This window comes from Anas platyrhynchos, chromosome 4 (assembly GCF_047663525.1).
Source record: "Anas platyrhynchos isolate ZD024472 breed Pekin duck chromosome 4, IASCAAS_PekinDuck_T2T, whole genome shotgun sequence".
NCBI classification, from domain to species: Eukaryota; Metazoa; Chordata; class Aves; order Anseriformes; family Anatidae; genus Anas; species Anas platyrhynchos.
In genome coordinates, this window is record NC_092590.1 from 36,984,411 (window position 1) to 37,005,306 (window position 20,896).

Here is a 20,896-nt window from a genome sequence, read left to right on the forward strand (position 1 = left end):
CTCTCCATGAAGCTGTGCTCAGCGTTCACCATAACTATGGAACAAAACTCAAACGACAGTTCCTCTAAAAAGTTTGTCTGACAGCTCACAGATCCGGATACGTCATTTCTTGGCATCTATCTGTCAAATTATTTGGCAGTTCTCTCCATATGAATTGTAGCAGTTTAGCTGCAACAATTTCCAGATCAAAGCTGTCAATCACTAGGCAATTCCCACAAGGACATGCAAAAGGACCTGACTGGGAAATTATCTGAAGCTGCAATAATCTAAAAGATGTGATAAAGAAAAAAAGCTAGATTTCCCAAATTATACAGACAGAAGTTCAATTACTGTTTTCCTTTGTATGGTTTAAGACGGCAAGCTATCATAGCCACAAGATCTGGAGGCAAAATCCAGAAAGTGAATTGCAATTCATCTATTTCCTTGGCATTCCCTCCCTTTCCAATTAAATATGCTTTTCTTTTCTTTTCCATTATTGTGAGGAGGCAGTAAACCTCAGTCTAAATGAGCATTTACATGAAAATCAGAGCTCTCCAAGGCATCCACTGAAACTCCTTTAATACAATATTTGCTTTAATTTGATTTTCTGTCTTGCCTGTGGGAGAGTTTCAATCACATTTGGTATGATTTATAAGTGTACTCACCCCCCTCCTGCAGAGGTCAGTCCCTTTCCTAAAACCGCATCATTTGACCACTAAGAATTCCTTTTACAAGTAAACAGCTGAGCAACCAATATCATCGACAGACAACAGTAAGCACAGTCCAGTTTTTATTAGGGTCTCTCAAATGTCAAAAAGCTCACTTTAATCTCCAAGAAATATAATCTGTTTACATCACCTGCAGCCTCTTGGTTGTCTCCTTCATAAAGACTGTTTTCTTGGGCTCACTGACTAATCTCTTCTACCTTATCTTATGAAGAATCCAGCTTCACCATACATATTTCAAGCAGTCTTTCCCCTCCCGAACCCAAGTGAACCAGGGAATCATAGTCAGTGATTCTCATTTATTTATCTCACCTCTTCAAAATTTAAAATCATACACAAAGGGTTAGGATACAAGCACCATCTTAAAGATATTTAATCTTGCTCTCAAGATATCTATCTCACTTTGTTTCATTAAAATAATCTGCCACATGCTATTAAAGCTGTCTCTCAAATAAACAAATACTTTTTTTAAGAGGGTACATTGAGTAAATGTATCGCTCAAACTATTAAAAACGTAGCATTTAGTATTGTATACATACAGATTTATTAAGCCTTTATCAAACATGGAATGATGTGTAACAAAATAAAAGCTAAAGTCAGTGGCAGAACAGTAAAATTTATTAACAATCAAAATAATATTTTTTATTGTTAATCTATCCTAAGACATTCCAAAGTACTACCACACCTGCTGTAATACTGGACCCAAAGTAATTTTTTTTGTTAATCTCTGTCTGTTCTGTCCCCACATTCATCTCTGTGGGTTCACAGTACTACATAAACTTATCAAGAATTTGTACACAGAGAGAGAGAGAGTAAAGTAAGCATCTTGCCATGTTTAGATGTTTATCATCTGCTTGGCTATGTATGTGTGGTTGTGTGCTTGCTGATCAGCCGCACAACCCTAAAAAATTAGCGTATTTAAGTCAATATATATCTTCAGGATCTTGGGTTTTGAATTTTGTAAGATTCCTCTTTCTTGCAATCTGAAGCTCTTACCAAGTCATTATTTATCTCCTCGGCCAACTTATTTCCCCTATTCACCTACATCAGTTTCAAGTCTGTGGGAAAACCCAGATGATTTCTACGTGCTTGTTTGGCTTCTTTTGGGGAACTTTGTCTTGATTTTAGAAACAGCATGCATTACCCAGCCTCAGGTCAGCTCTTCCATCTATATTACCAGCTGGCTTAAAAATGTTTCCTCCCCTGCACTGCAACAGACAGAAGTCTGCCCAATTTTTCTTTTCTTCTTGGTCTTTACAGACTATCTTTACAAGGAAGATAACAAACTTTGCATGTGTGCATTGCACGATAACGAGCAGTGCAGAGGCAGCTAACCTATCTCACCTATCTATCTAACTCTATCTAACCTATCCCAGGTAAGGGACCAAAAGTATGGTACCTCCTGAGTTAACATACCTGTAAAATAAGTTAATACGCATATCTGTAATGTATGTACTCCAACTTGTTTTACTTGCTTTTACAGTGGCTATAACACAGCTGTGCACAAAGAATATATATTTACACATGGCTTGCAAGGGCCATGCAGCTTCGGTTGACCGTGTTGTTAAAGACAAAACAGAAAACCACAACGAAAGGCTGCCAAGCACTGGGACAGGGTAAGCTTTGTGACTGTTCAGACTTGAGAAGCTCACATCAGGGGACATTCCCAAAGAAGATGCATGCACATCATCTGCCTAAGAGTTTCCTCAGCAGAAATCCCCTGCACCAGGCAGGAAACCCTGCCTGTCTGCAACAAAAGGCCCAGAGCTGTTGGCAACCTGAAGGATGAGTGAAGCTCATGCACACTGTGCCAGAGACACTGCCTTACCACTTGGTGTTTAGTGAGAGGCTAAGCCCACGGTAGCCCTCCTCCTGAGACCGTAGCTTTTGGCTGCATTTCTCTAGATGACAGGGCTTAGCTGTCATGTCACTGATCACAAAATCACTTGTTGGTCTCTGCAGGTAAACAATGAGAGACCCCGAAGTACATCATCCCAAATCACAGCTGGGTACCAACAATGCCACTATCCCTACTGCTACCCATCACTCACAGAAATTATGGTGTCATCTGACTAACGCTGATGTTGAGAGGAAAAGTCAGAGGAGAGGTATCTTCCAGTTCTCTGGGCCACACGTTTTTATGGGTCACTGCCTGTCCTCATAATGCACCCCAAAACCATCAGAGCTGTGGGATTTACCTAATGCTTTGTTAAAACTTCAAGTCCAACCAAAAGCCTGTCAGCCTGCTCAGTTTCACACTTGCATTGTGTTCCTTCATTTCATTACCATCCTAATAAAATGAAGCTTCTTGTTTCCAGATGTGTCTACAGTCCTGACAGCATGAGGCACCCCAATGGGATCTGTGCACAAACTGAGGCGTTCTGTGACCCTGCACTGTTGCTGTACTGTAACTTCCACTGTGTCTTTGACTGATTTATCAATGTCTTTATGGTATTAAGCATTTTCCTGTGATGTGCAACACTTTGAACAGTGCCCATTTCGATATACAGGCATTAGCTATGGGACAAATCTCCTGTTTTTTCTCTCATGGAAAACCTGTTGTCTCTGAAGAGAAGATATCCATTCACCTGAACCAAGGATAATGTGAAAGTATTATTAACTTTACGTCCAACAAGTAAAAATAGCAGGGATACACAGCAATAACTGGAATCAGATTTAATATTACATTCTAGCAAACCCTGAAGCAACATAATTATGTGGCCACTGCTGCATCAAACAAGGAATAACCACTGAACACACTTGAAGGCATACACTGTCATTTACTGATGATCTTTGGATAAGATTTGTAACGTGTATCTGCAGCCTCCCTCTTCCTTTTAGATTTCACAGAGGTGCAGGGAGCTGGGGAAGCAGAGAAAAAGGAGGATGGAGGAAATATGTTTCTCTGGTTTTGATGGACTGTTTTATCTGTCACTTCAAACAAAGGTTTCTCTGAACAGCTCTCCCGAACGGCCCACAACAACAGTTTAATATCTTATTTCTTACCAATGTCACTGGGACATAATTTGGGAGGGCCTCAATCCTGGCTATGAAGACACCTGACAAGAAACAACTTCCTCTCTCTTCATGTGTACCATATCATTTCACCTTTCCACATGGGGATCAATCCGTCTTTGCCAGCCCTTTCCCAACTTCATTGAAATATATTTCAGTATCAGAGTTGTGAATGATTGCCCCCCTGTAACAATTTCTAAGGCAAAATTCAAAGACTTCTAACAGTCTCTGCCCACTAAACCATACCCCTGAAGCCAAGAACCCAAACTAGCTACAGGGAAATTGAAGAAGATACTTCAAACGAAACACATTTCTGTTTCCGTTTTTATCCAGTTCCATTTCTATCCTATTTATACACTACTACTGTTCTCAGCCCTCTGTCTCCCTAGAACTGAATCTCACCACTGACTCTCTATCTGCTGCAGATGAAGGGGCCTCACAGGGAGAGGGGCCAGCTGGAGACTAGAGACACCTCCCCGCACTCCTGGCCAGGATGCTGAGTCCCCCCACACCAATTTCTTTAAAAAAAAACTCAGTTTCTCCCTCCTGAGAGAGTGCTCCAAGCTCCCAATTTCATTGGTCCATTTCCCCAAGACTTGCAGTGCCTCCCCCAAGTACTGTTGCCTACCTTAGTCAGTACTCACTAGTGGCCTCACTAAAACCACCATGAAGACTGAAACAGAAAGAGAAAATGACAGGCTTTCATTTGCATGCTTCGAGTCTTGGATGCAGCTGAGATGGATGGATGAGTGTTCCTCTGCATCTTACTGCTGTCAACGAAGTGATACCATTGTTCTCCATGACTGCATCCATTGCCTTCTCCATTTTACCTCTACAGTCTAAATTGTAGTCACCTTATAATGTCATTATCAGCATGAAACCTATCCTGCCAAGTTTCATGCACTTTATAAAGGTCATAGATGGCCATTGTTTTATACCACAGCTGCTTTTAATTCTCAATTGCCCACATACTTACTACATTTTATATATATGTTTTCTGGGTTATTTAACACCAAATGAATTTTTAGTGTCCCTTAAAAGGAAATGCTTTCTCCATACTGCTCTAAGTACTTAAGTTCTCATATCAATCAATACCTGAATTACCTGTAAGCCCTCCTTCTCAATTTTCATTTTACAGATTATCAAACTAGATGGGGTAATTTTGAACTCAGTATCTTTTTCATATGTAAGAAGATGGGAGGTCACATAATCTCTTTTAGGAAGTATTCCAGTAATTTGTGGATTCAGAAATATCTTGCCTCTGTCACTTTATCTCTCGGATCTGTCTTCTTCTTTATTTTAATCAGAATTGGCAAGGCAAAGTGCCTTAGGCTGTTTTGACCCACTGCATCTTCAGCCCTGCAAATCATCTTTCTGACACATTTGATTAAAATGGATCAGTTAAAGGGGACACTTTGCAATTCCTTGACATAAACTCCTCACTTTTGGTCCCATTGCCTATTCAAGTTCCCAAGAGGCATGGCACCATTAGAGGATTTTCTTCTGTAATCAAACTGTGATAATTCTTTTCATAATGGTGCAATTATCTGCTCCTTTCTGGTTTCACCTCAGAAAGCTCAGTGAGTCATAGACCTTTACATCTACTGCATCTACGCCCACTGATGATCAACAAGGAGCGACAGTCCCGGGGACTGATTTACTCTCCACACTGGGTTTACAAGGAAGCACCTGCTTGGAACCAGGCACCCTTCAGTATAGGCTTTGACATAGAAATGACTAGTTCATTTATTCATTTTTGATGACTCCCATAAAAAAAAAAAAAAAAAAAAAAAGGCCTACTCCTTTCTGTTTTAATGATGTAAATCATGTTACAATTACTATTGTTACAATTATATAAAAGTATCGTAAATGCTGCAGTCCAGCTCAGTATCTCAGTTCCTTATATATTCCCGTGCTTCCTTTCATTATTTTTACACATTCCTCTTACTGAAAAGAGCAATGCTCAGGACTTGAAAAGTGAAGCTCATCTGCAGGACGAGTATCATGATGAAAGCTGTCCTTTGCCTGGAAGAGAACCAAAGAAAGTACATGAAAAAATCAGTACCTAATCTTACATTTAGAAGTAGCCATGTCTTATGCACAGTTGTCTAACACAAATGATTTCAGATTGGCTCAGTTCTTCAAATTTTAAGTCAAGCATAGAGAACAAAACTGAAACATGCTGGAAGAGCAGTACTGGTTTGCTAAACTCTCCACCATTCCTGCCCTGGACCAACTTCGACTCCTAAATAAACAAGATTTCCTTTGAGTCCTGGCTGATCTTCCTTTAGAAGTCTTGAGAGGGATACATAATTTCTGCTTTGTGACTGTCTAGCCAGAGCTGCATACGTAATGCAAAATAAATAAATAAAGAAAAACATTTTAAATTGCTTCAATTTGGCCCCTTTCCTGCCTCTTTTCTGTTTGCTTTCCATGTATATATGAGGGACTGAATTTTGTTGTTGGAATTACTCACGAAAAGCAGAGTTCAAAGTGGCAAGCACAAGAACAGCATGCGCAGAAGCCAAAATGTAAATGTGCATGTACAAGAATTCATGCCAGAAATTCCTGCACATTCGTGGAATGTGCCTCTTCTGACCAGGCTCAAGCAGGCAAGGTAATGTCAATCTTCAGGGGCTGCTGCTAATCTGTACAGCAAGAAGCCCTGACAATGTAGGTTTTCTAAATTCATTTTGATAATGAATGCATTCAAACAGACCATGGTATGTTTGCCTTCCCCAGACAACAACCAAATGTGTTTTAACCATACATCATTAGTGCTCGTGCAGCAAGGTTGGGAAGGCAATTGCTGAAAAGGAAATCTGGTCCTGCGATGAAAAGCAGGGAGCTGGGATTTGGGAAGCACCAGGCTTTGTCATTGCCTCCTGAGGTGACCTCAGATAAATTCTTTGTTACTCCACTCCCTGCATGTGGAAGGGGAACGATGCTCCCCTTCTCCCCGAAACCTGGGAGAAATACATCTGCACGGTGATCAGGTGCTGCAGGAGCCAGGATTGTACAAGCATGGATACACCAACAGCATCGTTTTTTGAAACCACTCTGGGTGACCATCGAACTTGCACAAAAGAGAATAAACCATAGTCATGCAGCTGGGTTGGAAAGGATACCTACTGTCATGGGTGAGTGAATCATTTGGTTTATTTGCATATGTTTGGGACTACCAGAGACCAACCCATCAAACATGTCAAAATTTTTGTCATACTGAAACCCTGTCCTGGCTTGTGGGCTGAGTATCAGAGGGCACAGTGGGAAAATTTTGCAATGCATTACTTTGGGTTACCAGAGACTTAGTCTAGGCCAGACAAATCCTGGTATGACCTCCGTCTTCAGAGTCAGGATACTTTCTTAGAACACAGCTTCATTGCATCGCTCTCTTCACTGTGCGTGTCAGGGAGGGCCCATCAGAAATCTCTCCTTTCCAGGAAATTTTTAGATTTTTAATATTTTAAGATTTTAAAGAATTTAGAAAGTAAACATCTTTTAAGTCTCAAAGTGAATATGATCAATGCAGATAAATATCAAACTGTCCTTCACTGCATAACATCTGAGAGCAGGTAATTTCAGGATTCTGGAAGAATCTGGAAAATTGCAGAAGGCTTCTCCTTTTGCTATCAGAAATTTAAAGCTGCATCTTCATTTAATCAAGAAGGTAATTTCCTCCATACAGCAAGTTTCAAATTCTACTTACGACCTTGATGTCATGACAATTTTGGTACTAACTTGTTCCTCAGTAAGTATTTCTACAAGAACTGTGAATAATCATCAAAATTAACTAGCCTATTGAGTGATTAAATAATTTCCTCCAATTTGCATTTGATATGTTTATTAAGTGCTGGAGGGTGTTCTGTGCTCTCTTATTTTTACTGCTGTTAAACACAATGTCTGGATTTTTGGCATAGGTGCAGTACTATTATGGTTACTACAAAATTTTAATCAGATTACGGTATGAGTTACCATTTGATACTGTACGAATGCCAGTAGGTAGTAGATAAATACTAAGATACAATTAGCTGCCACTACCTTTTATTGCTGGAATTCATTAATATTGAAAGTAAGTCTGAGTTCTATGGCAGTGACAATGTTTCTAGTGTGCTGCTTTTTACAGGTTGTAGTTTCAAACAATAGTGCAGGTAGTAAACAAGCTAGAAGATGAATATAAACAATGTAAATAGATACAGCAATGTTAAACCTTCAAAAAATATAAATTCCTGCCTGCATGTTATTACCTGTGCTTCATTTACCCTACCATTGTCAACGAGACCCATGATTCAAGACATATAATTCCTTGTGAGACATTTTCATTTTGAACCAGATGAAACTATCAGTGCTGATCATCAATAAAAACTGTGATTTTAAACGTATTGGAAATCTGTGCTTTCAAATGCATGTCTTGGCCCTTTACACAAGCAAGTGGTTGCTAAAGCCAATATGCATTAGAAATGCAATTGTACTATACTTAGATGTGGTTCAACCACGGTTATAACATGGGCCATTAAGAAGCATTAAAAAGAAAAAAAAAAAAAAAAGAGAGAGAGAGGAGAAAAAAAAAAAAAGGAAAGGAAAGGAAAGAAAGAATCCAGGTTAAAAGGGAAAATATTCTGTTGCTCAGCTGAAAGGCTTAACTATAATTAGAAAATAAAATTGTTCAAGATTAGTCCAAACAGATAAAATATTGATGTCTGGGAGAACATGAGCATGCCATACAGAAAACACATTTACTTACATTTTCCCAGGGCTTGTAAAGCATTCTCAAGACTTTTGCTCAGAAAGGTGGGATGCCATTAACTGGTGGGTTAGGGGAGGCTGCAGGTTCCTGTCTCAGAAAACTCGCACCTGTTGAACAGTGAAAGTAATCCCTGCCCTGTTATGCCCACTGTTTCCCCAAGTTAGCAGCAGGCTTCGCAGAACGTTAACTTCCAGTCAGCTATAGTAATCAAAAGCACGCGAGGCAAATGGCATAAAACGTAAATCTCCAGTGCGTAACACCAGTTAAAGGACTTAGATATTTGCCCATGTGGTCGCCTGCTTTCCGAGGCTGGAGCTGGAGCACAGTGGGAAATGCCCAGCTGCCTTAGTTGGAAGCGACTCAAAACTTCATCCGCTTTGGTTCAGTTCTCAAAATAGGGCACATGACCTCTAAGCGAGACAGTACAGTAGGCTGCTTTTACTCCGCACCGCTGCTCCTGCAGCCCCTGATACAAATTCACTCCCTTTCCCCAGCTTGGGAGGAGGTAAGATTTGACACTCGCCGAGCTTCAGCCTTATCTTGTTTAGTAATGCATTATCCACAGCAAATTTGCCACTATCTTTAGGAGCAGAGATGACATCTGCTACAGAGTGGCTTACACTTGTCTGTCTGCTGCTTTCAGTGCCACGTGTCTGACATGAGTTAACCTCGTCTAAAATACAAGGCGAGGGAAGAGAATTGCTCGTCGGAGGTGTCCACGCTGCTCCTCTTGACCTACTTGGAAAACCACGACTGAAACTCTCTGCATTTCTCCCATCACGACACAGCTGCAGAAGGCAGTAAGGGGACCACTCTGAGCAGAATTCGAAACACGTTATATATATGTATACATATAGATTTGTATGTGCTTAAACAGCATTATTTCCAAACCTTGCAGATTCCCTGTGTTATTTTATCAAGCCCAGTGTAGGTCTTTTTTTTTTTTTTTAATGGAATTGGCACAATGAGAAAAGATAGCCTTTTCTCTTGTCAGATAGAGATCCAAATTGCATTTTATAATCTGACAATTATGTAGTTTGATTTTTTAAATAAAACAGATAATCTCCCTTCCCCGTTCAAGATGAGATCTTAGTTGTTAGTGACAGCTGTTAAAATGCTGCTAAAAATAGATCTAGTGTCAACCACTAAAAAGCTAAGTGCTCCTGTGAACCACAAGCAGAAAACAAATGAGGTTTCTACTGAATTTGTGGAAAATCTGTGAGCATCTTGCATGTGCTGGGAAGGGTGCTTTATCCTTCCAGCAGCCATCTCTGGGTGTAACACAATGGGAAAAAAAAAAAAAAATCAAACATTTGGTATATTGGATATATTCCCTCAACTTTATTTTCTCTCTCCTTTCTGCTCATCAGCAATAATAATAATCGTGCCACGCTAAGGCTGAGACTGCCTCCAAGCATTTCAGATGCCTTTTTCATTTACACCTTTGCCCTGAAAAAAAGAAAAATAAATAAATCAAACACACATGAATAGCAGGAAGAGTAAGACAAAAGAAGCGCAACCCATCAGGCAAACACCCCGCTCGTATAAATTGCCATAAGGTAATTGTGCTCAGCACGGCAGCTCTCAGAGCAGCCGAGGTGCTCGGGTGCTTTTGGCACCCCTGGGATTTGCTTTGTGCGGAGTTGCAGGGAACTTTCCTCTGCCCTGGGACTGCAGCTTCCACGCCACCGGAGGCAGCTCTGCCGGATTAATAAATGATCTGTGTTCCAGAGCAGCTGTATGACACGAAAGGAGTAAAAGGAGAGAGAAGAGAATTGCTCGCATTCTGTGTTATAATACGTCTCGGTAGGTTCCTCCTTTTTAGCTACATTCTGGCTAAAAATAGAGCGCTAGTGTAGGCACAGTGAAATATGATTTGCTTCCAATAATATAGCAAACTAATTGTGAAATTAAGCTACTGAATGCGCCGTTATCTCGAAGTCTGGCCTTAGCAGCACTTTATGCTTCCCCATTTAACATTTATCAAGTTACCCGCAAACTTTGACGGATGCAAACAACAGCTGATAAAATAATCGCCTTTTTTAAGGCCCCGGTCCTACCGAGGCTTTGGCACAGGTAGCGATCCCTCTCCGCGAGCGGTCCTTTTGCATGTTTAAACACTTCACCGAGGGCATTAAAACACGGCCAACTTGCCCTCCCTCCGACGCTTCACTTTTTTTTTTTTTAAAAGATGCTTCAACGAAGAGACATTTAAAGCCCCCAACTCCAAAATAATCGGCATTCAGGCAGCGTAGCCACCAGCGAAATATTAATTGACGAACCCGTATCGATGTTAGCGCTTTTTATTTTATTTTTTTTATTATTAACGGGGAAACGTGTTTTTTTTTTTTTTTTTTTTTTTTACGTGCGCATTTTTAACATTTTTTAACGAAATCGGGGACGGATTCGCTGCTGACCCCGAGGGCACGCCGCTAGGGGGGGGACAAGGAAAAGGGGGGGTCCCCGCGTTTGCCGGCAGCCCGGCGGAGGGGAGGGGGGGGGGGGACCGAGCTCGGCGGGCGGGGGGGGGCTCCTCCGCCGCCGCCGCCGCCTCCGGGGCCGGGAGAGCCGCTCGGCCGGGGGAAGGGCGCGGGGAGACACTCCTCCTCCCCCGCCGCCCGCCCTGCCTCCCCGCCGCCCGCCCTCCTTCCCTTCCTCCGCCGGCTCCGCGAACCAGGAACCGCGGCGGCGGCGGCGGCGGCGGGCTCGGTGCGTGAGAAACCCCGCGGCGCCGCTCCGCCGGGAGCCGCCGGGAGCCGCCGGGAGCCGCCGAGAGCCGCCGGGAGCCGCCGGGAGCCGCCGGGCCGGCCGGGCGGCGCGGGAGGGGGCGGCGCGGCCGCCGGGCGCTGCGAGGGGCCGGGCAGCACCGGGGAAAGGGGGGGGGGAGGAAAAAGTTTACACCCTCGCCACTCTCCTCCCTCCTCTTCCTTGGTGGCGCAGATGGGAGTTTTACCTGGAATGACATAAGTTTGGCTTTTTTTTTTTTTTTCCCCTCCCGTGGCTTTTTAAATTTTTTCTTAGAGGGTGTCTCTCTCCCTCCCCCGTCTCCCCACCACCACTTTTTTTTTTTTTTTCCCCTTGAACCCCCCGCCCCCGTTCCCCGCTCCTGGAGGATCCACCCCCCGCTCCCCTCCGCCGGCGGGCGAGGGTGTGACCCGCGGGAACACCCACCCACCTAGGCGTCCATGGTGGGAGCTGTCCGCCCAGCCGAGCCCAGCCGCTCCGAGGGCACCCCGCCGCCTGCCGCAGCCCCGCTCCCACCATTTCCTCCGCACACTTTTTTTTTTTTTTCTCCCCCCTCCCTCTTTTTTTTTTTTTTCCCCCTTTTTTTTTTTTTTTTTTTCTTTCTGTCATCGGTGCCGGTGCAGGCTCGCTGCCGGATGGTTCGCTGGCAGTAGCCGGGGGCCGTGCCTCCTCCCGCCTCGCCACCATGTCGTAGAGGAGGTGAGTGCGGCGCGGACCCTGCGCGGGGCGCGGAGCGGGGAGCCGGGGGCCGGCTGCCACCCGAGCCGGCGGATCCAGGTCACGGCCGGTCCCGTCCCCGGCGGGGAAAACTTCGCAGGAAGGGCACGGCCATTGCTGGCCGGGGGAAGCGCCGAGGCAGCCCCGCGGGGGCTCCCCGCCGCCTTCTCCTCCTCGTCCTCGGCCGGTGCCCGATTTCGGGGCACGGCGCGGGGATGGGCGAGGCACGGGAGCCCCGAGCCCGGCCGTGGTCGCGCCGTCGCCGCCGATGCGATCCGGGTACGGAGGGCGAGCGGAGTCCCTTCCCCGCGGCTCCCGGGGGATGCGAGCCGGGGCCGAGGTGCGCGCAGCCCCGCGGCGATGCGCGGCCCCCGCCGCCGGCTCCGGGCGGGACGCGGGGCGCGGGGCGCTGCGGGGGCCGGGGGCGAGGGCTCGCGGAGCGACGTGGGACCGCGGGCTCAAAGTTTGCAGGGCGCTCGCTGGGGTTTTGGGGAGGTTTCGGGGTTTTTCTCTCTTTTTTCCCGCATCTCCGCGGGAAGGGGCAGGCAGCCCGCGGGACGCCGTGCCGGTGCCGGGGCAGCGCGGCGGGACGAGCCCGGCGGCGTGCAGAGGACGAGTCCTTGAACCTCGGCGCTTTTTTTTTTTTTTTTTTTTTCCCCTTTTTTCCCTTTTTTTCTTTTTTTTTTTTTTTTAACCCATCCCCGCACCGGCTCCGCATGCATATTCATGCGCTGCTGCCCGACAAACGCGGAAATCCAGGGCCGGCGCAGAGGCGATGCCCGGCCCCGCGGGCACCGGGCGGGGGCGGCCGCGCCCCGCACACCTCCACCTGCCCCCGGGGGGCCGGCTCCGGCGGGGGGGTGGGCCGCGGCGGCCCCTGCGGCTTTAAGGAGCCGCGCCGCGCCGCCTGTGTCGCAGCAACTTTGTATCAGTCATGTCGCCCGGCGGGTGATTGACGGCGCCGGGCGGCCAATGGCGAGGCGGGCTGGCCCCCGCCGCGCGGCGGGCAGCCAATGGGGGCGCGCGGCGGGCGGGCCGTCAACTTGAATTTATCTGGGCATGTGACACGCTGTTAAAGGACTTGGCACCGGGGCCGTCCCCTCCCGCCTGCCGCGCCGTCACACCGGGCGCCGCGACGCGCCTCGCCTCACCTCGGCCGCCCGGGCACGGGCACGGGCTGGGGCTGGGGCAGGGGGAGCCGCCGCGGCTGGGGCTGCGGGAGCCGCCCCGCCCCGCTCCGCCCTCGCTCCCTCCCGGCAGGAGGAGGCGCCCCGCCGCAACAGGTACCCAGCCGGGGACCCCCGGCGCTGCGAGGGGGGGTCCGCGTGTTGCGTCCCGGCGGGGGGGAGCGCACAGGGCCGCCCTCGGGGGGCGCCGCGGCTGGGGGAGCCCCGCGGAGCCCCCCCGCTGCTCGCAGCACGGGGCCGGGGCGAGCGGTGCCGGCAGCCGCCGCGCGGAGCCCGGTGAGCGGCGCGGAGCCCAGCACAGCACGGCCCTGCACGGCCCCGCACAGGGGCTGCCTCCCCCGGCCGCTCCCCGGGATGCGCTGGCCGAGCGGCAGCAGCAGGGAGCGGGAGGTTTCTGTTATTTCTCGTAATTCGCTCCCGCGGGGTGACCCAGATCCCGGGCCGGTAAAGTTTCGGAGCGTGCCCGCCGCTCGGCTCCGCGGCCGGTCGGAGCTCTGCTGCTTGCTGCTGCTGCGGGGGGGATCGCCCGCACCGGGGTCGCCTCGGGCCTGGCCCCGCTGCTGCCCCGCGCCCCGAGCTGCTGCCGGGGTTAAAGCTGGCTCGCAGCTTGCGCCCTCCCCGTAAGCCCGAGAACCGAGTCCCCCCCGGTCTTCAGAAATGCTGGTCACCCGCAGCTGCAGTCGATTTCTCTAGGAATTAGGCTTGCTCAGCACTTAAATCGGGGGTAAGCGATCATCCGGGAGGGACTTTCTGTGAAAGCAGGCGCTCCCGGCTGAAAATTTTAGGCTAGGGGGATGTGATTCGGTACACGCGATCGTCTTCTAATAAAACTTGCCCCTGAGGGGAACGTAGGTATAGGGCCGTAGTGCTCAGTAAGGGCAAAGAAGTGTTCCAGTCTTTCCCTTTAAGTTCTTTTTTTTTTTTTATGTGTCCGTGGTTTTGCTTAAAAACTGTTTATAAGTAGTGTTAAGGCAATGAACTGCTGTTAAAATTGGAAAATTAGTACTTTTTGAAAGGGGAAAAATCTTTGCATAATGTTGGTATCACAAGTAACGGCGGTTAAACTTCTGTAGTTTTAACAATCTGATGATGAACTAATTCCTGCCAAGAAAAAAAAAAGTTGCTGTTACCTATACGCAATTTTCAGAATAATGGAGAATATTTACAAAATACTGCATGACCACTCAGAAAATGGGCATGCATCTTGCTCCCTGCCTAGGGAGAGTGGCGTGGTGGGCGGGAAGCTTTTTTTAGGACCTTTTTTATAAGAAGGTTTACTTCCCTTTACGTATTCCTTTTGCTGGCTGCCATGGAGGTTGGTGGAATTATGGACCTGTTTATTGATCCTGCAGCCCCTTCCTCCTTCTGTGGAAGAAACTTTTGTGATGCTTCTCTCCCCACTCAGCCCATCCTTCCGCATCCCCTCTGGCGGCCGTGCGACAAGCTTGCGTGTCTGTGTAAGGACAGGTCCGTGCCCAGCCCCACAGAACTGCTGCTTTCTTTCAAAGCATCATTTCTAGTGCTGGAGGATAAAGAGAAACCCTTGTAGCTCACTAGCCTCTCCTGCTTTGCCATCCCTACAACATGACAGTGTGAGGTCCTTGGTGGTGCCGCTGGCACTGGCTGCAGGGTTGTGCTGGTGCTGCCTAGCTGTGCCTTTTGGGGCAAGGTGAGGGCAGGAATTGGGGTCGTTGCAGTCTGCTGGCTTGTTTTCTCTCTGAACCCATAGGACTGTCGTATCTGTGACACCTTCTCCCCTGGTTTGACTGGACAAATGGTTGAGAAGTGATTGATGGGGCGGGAAGCGGGTCTGGCAAGCAGACAGATGGGGATGGACAGAGTGAGCGGATACGCCTTGTTTCCTTAGGAAATTAGGAAATTTCCTTAGGAAATTGCACTGTCCTGTCACTTATTAATTTTACTTTTTTGTGTATGTCTTTGCTAGTTATGGAGACAAAAGGATACCACAGCTACCCAGAAGGCTTAGAGATGGAGAGACGGTGGGGTCAAGTTTCTCAGTCTGTGGAGTATTCTTCCCTAGGTGCTGGAGAGCAGGCTGGTGACAGTAACTATATGGAGATTGTAAATGTAAGCTGTGCTGCTGGCGCTTTTGCAAACAGCAGCACTCCAGGAAACAACAAAGAAAAACCCGAGCTCCTCTCTTGCCTGCAGCAAGACGGCAGTCAGCCTGGTGTTCTGCCCTCCGACATCAAAACCGAAACAGAGTCGAAGGAACTGTCGGCGACGGTGGCCGAATCCATGGGTTTGTATATGGATTCGATACGAGACGCCGACTACCCCTATGACCAGCAGAACCAAGGCAGCCCAGGAAAGATCTACCAGAACGTGGAGCAGCTGGTGAAGCTCTACAAGGAGAACGGCCACTGCTCCTCGCCCCTCCACGGCGCCAGCAGGCCCTTGAGGTCCTTGATGTCGGACTCGGGAAGCACCATGAATGGCAGTGCCATGCACGCTATTGTCAAAAGCCCGATCATGTGTCAAGAGAAAAGCCCTTCGGGCTGTAGTCCTCAGAACATGACTTCCTCAGTGTGTAGTCCTGCTGGCGTTAATTCTGTGTCCTCAACTACTGCTAACTTTGGGAACTTTGCCGTGCACAGCCCCATCGGCCAGGGAACTCCTTTGTCGCGCTCGCCTAACGTTGAAAACAGGGGGTCAATGTTGCACAGTCCCGCACATGTTAGCAACGTAGGGTCTCCACTTTCTAGCCCTATAAGTAGCATGAAATCACCAATTTCTAGTCCTCCCAGTCATTGCAGCGTGAAATCTCCCGTCTCAAGTCCTAACAATATCACTATGCGGTCTTCTGTGTCCAGCCCTGCAAACGTGAACTCGAGAAACTCTATTGCCAGCCCTTCCAATGCCAACAACAGGTCCACTCGTTCCAGCCCAGCGGTTAGCACTGTGGGATCTTCAATCTGTAGCCCCATCAACAACTCTCTAGGATTCCCCGCTTCCAGCACGCCGGCTGGACCTAGCAGAAGCCAAGAGACTGTTCCCAGTCCAGAAACAAAAGACAAGGGTGCTCAAGAAATCCCATTTCCCAAAATGGAGGAAATGGAGAACGCCATCTCAAACAACAGCCAGATGAACCTTGTTCAGTTCATAAAACCCGAGCCAGACGGTTCGTTCGGTAGTGCGTGCATTGGAGAAAACAGCAAAATAAATTCTGATTCCCCTTTTTCAGTACCAGTGAAGCAAGAGTCCACTAAACATCCTTGTTCCGGTGCCTCTTTTAAAGGGAATCAAACAGTAAATCCTTTTCCATTTACAGATGGCTCATATTTTTCTTTTATGGATGACAAAGACTACTACTCTCTTTCTGGGATTTTAGGACCACCTGTTTCTTCATTTGATGGCAATTGTGAAGGTAGCAGTTTTCCAAATCCAGGCCTCCCTGTGGGGATTAAGCAGGAGCCTGATGATGGCAGCTATTACCAAGACAACAGTATACCATCCTCTGCCATAGTTGGTGTAAATTCAGGTGGACAGTCCTTTCACTACAGGATCGGTGCCCAGGGCACGATATCTTTGTCACGGCCAGTTGCGAGAGAGCAGACATTTCAGCACCTGAGCTCGTTTCCTCCCGTTAGCACGCTAGTGGAGACCTGGAAATCGCATTCGGAGCTGGCATCCAGAAGAAGTGATGGCTATCCAGTTCTAGAGTACATTCCAGAAAACGTGTCCAGGTGAGCAAGCAAGTTACTGCTTTTTTTTTTTTTTAACACGTTTTCATGTTAATTAAACAAGATGTGAATTAAAATGGGGGCTGGGGTGGTATTTCTCAGGCTGATGTGTAATTCTGTGTTTGCATTTCGATTCCTATCGTTAGATTGGCTGGTTGCTTGCTATATTTTACTATGGCTTTAATAAAAACAAAGTGATCGCTTTAATATTTAAAAAGAACATATTATATTCTATTGTTATTAGATTTGAAAGTGTAGCTTTAGTATGTTTATGAGCTCTTACTACTACAAATGTTGCTTTTCCCATAATGAGAGCTTAGCAAAATTGCTCTCGTGTGCCCCATAAAGGGTATTCTTCCTTAGCTGGTGCTTGAATGTGTTGTACCTCAGATGAAATGTTGAGATGAGTATAAGATGGTAATGTCAGGAACCCATTTTTGCAAGGATGCATGGCTGTAAGTTTGCGCCAGGCTTCAACTGGTTAAGTTTTAAAACTAAACCTTACAAGCCTGTGGCAACGTATTATTTCTGTATTGTAACTGTAGGAACATTTGGTTTGTATATATAGAAAAATGCCTCCAGAAGGAGGAGGGCTGTTAAAACTTGACGCATTTGAAAGGGATAAATGGATGAACTGATCTCCTTACTTTTGGTGAAAGAAATATGCAAGTGTCCTTTGATTTTGTATCTCTTGGCTGATTCCTGGAAGCACATACTTCTCCAACAAACAGGTGTTCATGTATTTTATAAAGGACACTTAGTTACATAAGCTATTTAATTTCACAGTCAATTTTACAAATTATTAAATGCATCTGGCAACATGACCAAGCTACAGTAGCTACATAGCCTCTTCATGTGTCAAACTGGCTGACCCAAGGTTTGTGCTAAAGCTCGGTGAAATAGCTGATAACAGAATTTGCATTTACCTTTCTCAGGTCTTTTTTATTTTTTTCTCCTTGAAAGATACACAGCTTCTACCTTATTCTTGGATTGGGGTGATGAAGATGCGTAGCTTTCTCTATTTTTGTCTGATTCTAAGTATTTCTGGAAAAAAAAAATAATATTGCAATGAAAAACACCTAAAATAATGGTGCTTTGGGCCAGGGAAGACAATCTATTGATCTAGAGTTCACGGGAGGGAAAAAATATTTTAAATATTTGCATGTTATTCTCAGACCCGTTCAGTATCTCTGCAATCTGTTTACCAATTTGCAAGTCATACTTTACTTTTTCTTTGTCAATTTCAAATATCATCTGTAGAGAATATACTCTTTAATGCACCTTTCTTAAATTGGAAGGTTTGTATCCCACCTTCGTGTTGAACTTTGCACATAGCTATATATTTGTTATCATCTGTGCTTGGATCAAATGTACTTTCTGGATGAAGGAAGATGAAGTTATTGTTTTCTAGTTATTTTACCTGATGAAATTTTCATAAATTGCATTATTTATATAGCGGGAAAAGTTCAGCAGAAGACTGATGGGTTGTCTGAAAACAAAGGCCCAGTGTTTAATTGCCATTGTGGATGAGCGCTGTTACTTGGGCAACTAGCTCCTGCCACCCGTGAGAGCTCTCATATGAGTAAGTGCTGCTCTGGTTGAGTCAAGGTTGTCATCTGCTGCAGGATGTCAGCCGCTGCACAGTAAACAGGGAAGTACTGGTAGGAGCAAGGTCATCAATAATTATGTTTTTAATGACAGTTTCTCATAAGGCTTTTGAAGGAGTACCTTCTGATCTGACATAACTCCATGGTAGCTCTTCTCATCTGGTTTGCCTCTGGACCAGTAAATGTATAATCTGTCATCAGGTGTGATGTGACTCCACTTTCCTACCTTTGTTTTCTAAGCTGATACCTTAGTAAGATATGCAGCTGAGTGTAGTTGTTGCTTTTCATGATTATAGTCCTGAAATTTTTAGTGCTTAGAGCAATTACTGCACGCGTGGAATTCTGTTTAGGTGGTGGTGGTGATCTGCAAGGTTGCAACACGTCAGACATCCTGATCTGTGTTCCAGATTAGGACATGTGTCATCATTTCAAATCTTTAACTCAGCCCCATTATTTTACTAAATGTTACTGTTAATCTGCTTGGCAATGGCTTTCTGCTAACAGGTGCAGCAGGGGACCTGTGTGAAACCCTTTCATGTCTCAAAATAAATTAATATAGAGGTCATCTTAGCAGTACAGATTTGAATGCATAGTTGCCTGTTCAGATATTTGTGTACTGACAAGTCACAGAGGCTTGTAAAAGCTCACTCTTTCTAATGAGCCTCAAATTCATCTTCACCTTTCTCCTTATTCCTGTGCCATATTCCAGCTAAAACCAAGGAAATCATGTTCAAGTTTGTTCATCTTCCAAAGTGTTGTAATAAAACATGTATAGTTCACAGCATGTATTTCAGCTGTCCCATATCAACATGGTATTGGGATGACAATAAAGTCACTTTGTCTTCTATTTCCTCCCTTGCCCCCCAGCTATGTTTTTCCTACAATATAAATTGCCATAAGCAAACACTAAGATGAAGGGGAGAAAATAGGCTACATGGTTCTCTAAAGCCAATAGATGATCCACACTGAATATATCTCACTTTGACAGCATTATTATCTGAACCTCAATATTGTACATTTTTGATGTGCTTCTGCCTTGCAGCTTACATGGTTGAAAGGCCTGGGTGACCAGGAGTGAAGAAGGTTTTTCGAAATGGCTATTCAGAATGTTACTAGAAATAATTCTCTTTTCCTATTAGAATATCACCTGTTATTAAATTGGTGCTTTCTTGAGTCAATTATATTTGCTGATAGTGTCTAATGAGCATGGTTTAGGCATTTAAAATGTCTTGCAACCTTATTGACCAAATACCCACCCTGAAATGGAACATAATTTTTTTCTCCTTTAGTTACTTTTATTTGATGTGGTCAGTTATGGTTATTTTTAAGGTGGATAGTGGTAACTTTGTTTATAACACTGCAATTTGCAGTGTTTGGGGAAGGAGAGCTTGTTAAGCAAAAAAAAAAAAATAATAATAATAATAATTCCCCTATTTTGACATGTTTCTTATGCTAATATGTGTGCAGAACATGTCTTTGTCTTCGAAAGATGGAACATGTTTTATTTTTAATAGAAGGTGAATCATACCTGTGTGTCTGTGTATGTAGATCCCCCCGCCCCAACCCCAATGAATGACATTTCTAAGAAACAGTGGTTTATAAAACAAATAATAGCAAAGTGGGCTTGAAAAATAAGGTACGTGAGATCGTGTGATGTCGTTGATGGAAATCTGCACTAAGAATCCAAATAAGATTTCGCTTCAAGGTGATTGCTCATCTGAATCAGGGTACGAGCCTGAGACTCATGATCATGCCAATTATGTAATTTTCAAAATGGCCCAGGAAAATGTCATGGTTGCTTGAAACAACAGTATAAATTGAGGAGGATGACCTTTCTGCTGTGTTAGTTCTTACCTAAAGCTTTTTCTGCAAATGTGCCTTTTCCCTCTAATTTCCATATTAACTCTTGTATGTACATGTACATACTCACTTTATGCAGCAGTTGTGCAAACCAAGGGCTGATGTACTTGCTGTGGAGTCTTTGTGGCAGTTGCATGGTTTTGAAATCTGGCTAGAAATCAGACTCTTTGGTGCCATTACCTGTTAATGTCACCTTTCCATGCATCTACCCCAAATCTGCTTTCTTCCTAGGCCAGGAACAGGTGTAGGGTCCCTGCTAAGGAGGGAAGGACTTCTGGAGATGGGTGCATCTCCATGCTGGGGAGATCTGGGAAGACTTTTTCCCTATTCCCATGTGTGATGGGGGTGTGGGGGCCACTGCAGATGCAAGGTATTGCTTGCTGAGACAGGTGGAAGATGAAGGGGAATCATATGCTTTTTTATTTGCTCATGATTCAGCAACAGCTCTGCTGAATACCTTTCCAAACTTCCACATTGCTTTTTTTTCTTTCTTTTTAAGTCCTTTTCCCTGATGGCTGTAGGGAATGTTGTATCACTTGCTGATCTGGCACGTATTTTTTCTTGTTTTCTTTCTTTTTTCCTATTACTGTTTTTAGTAATAATAATAAAT

At 45.6% G+C, this 20,896-nt stretch overlaps 1 protein-coding gene and 1 long non-coding RNA gene across 7 annotated transcripts in view; one reads left to right on the plus strand and one right to left on the minus strand.

Annotated features, from left to right (window-relative positions):
* Positions 1-768: 768 nt before the first annotated feature.
* Positions 769-11,738, minus strand: LOC113843562 (uncharacterized). Its single transcript, XR_005265856.2, has 3 exons — positions 11,642-11,738; positions 8,464-9,254; positions 769-5,744 (listed from the first exon to the last, which is right to left on the minus strand). It is a non-coding gene; the product is annotated as an uncharacterized lncRNA (long non-coding RNA).
* The window catches only part of NR3C2 (nuclear receptor subfamily 3 group C member 2), a 202,529-nt gene continuing 191,881 nt past the window's right edge, over positions 10,249-20,896 (plus strand). The window contains exons 1-2 of one of the 6 annotated variants that reach the window (XM_072037403.1): positions 10,249-10,272; positions 15,061-16,822. In XM_072037403.1, coding sequence (XP_071893504.1) covers positions 15,063-16,822 — 1,760 coding nt within the window. In that variant the 5' untranslated portion in view covers positions 10,249-10,272; positions 15,061-15,062. Of the gene's footprint in view, positions 10,273-11,151; positions 11,176-11,547; positions 11,911-12,938; positions 13,212-13,384; positions 13,840-15,047; positions 16,823-20,896 lie in introns of those variants that run through there. The other 5 variants (XM_072037404.1, XM_027456675.3, XM_027456674.3 and 2 more) reach the window with 5 other exon arrangements.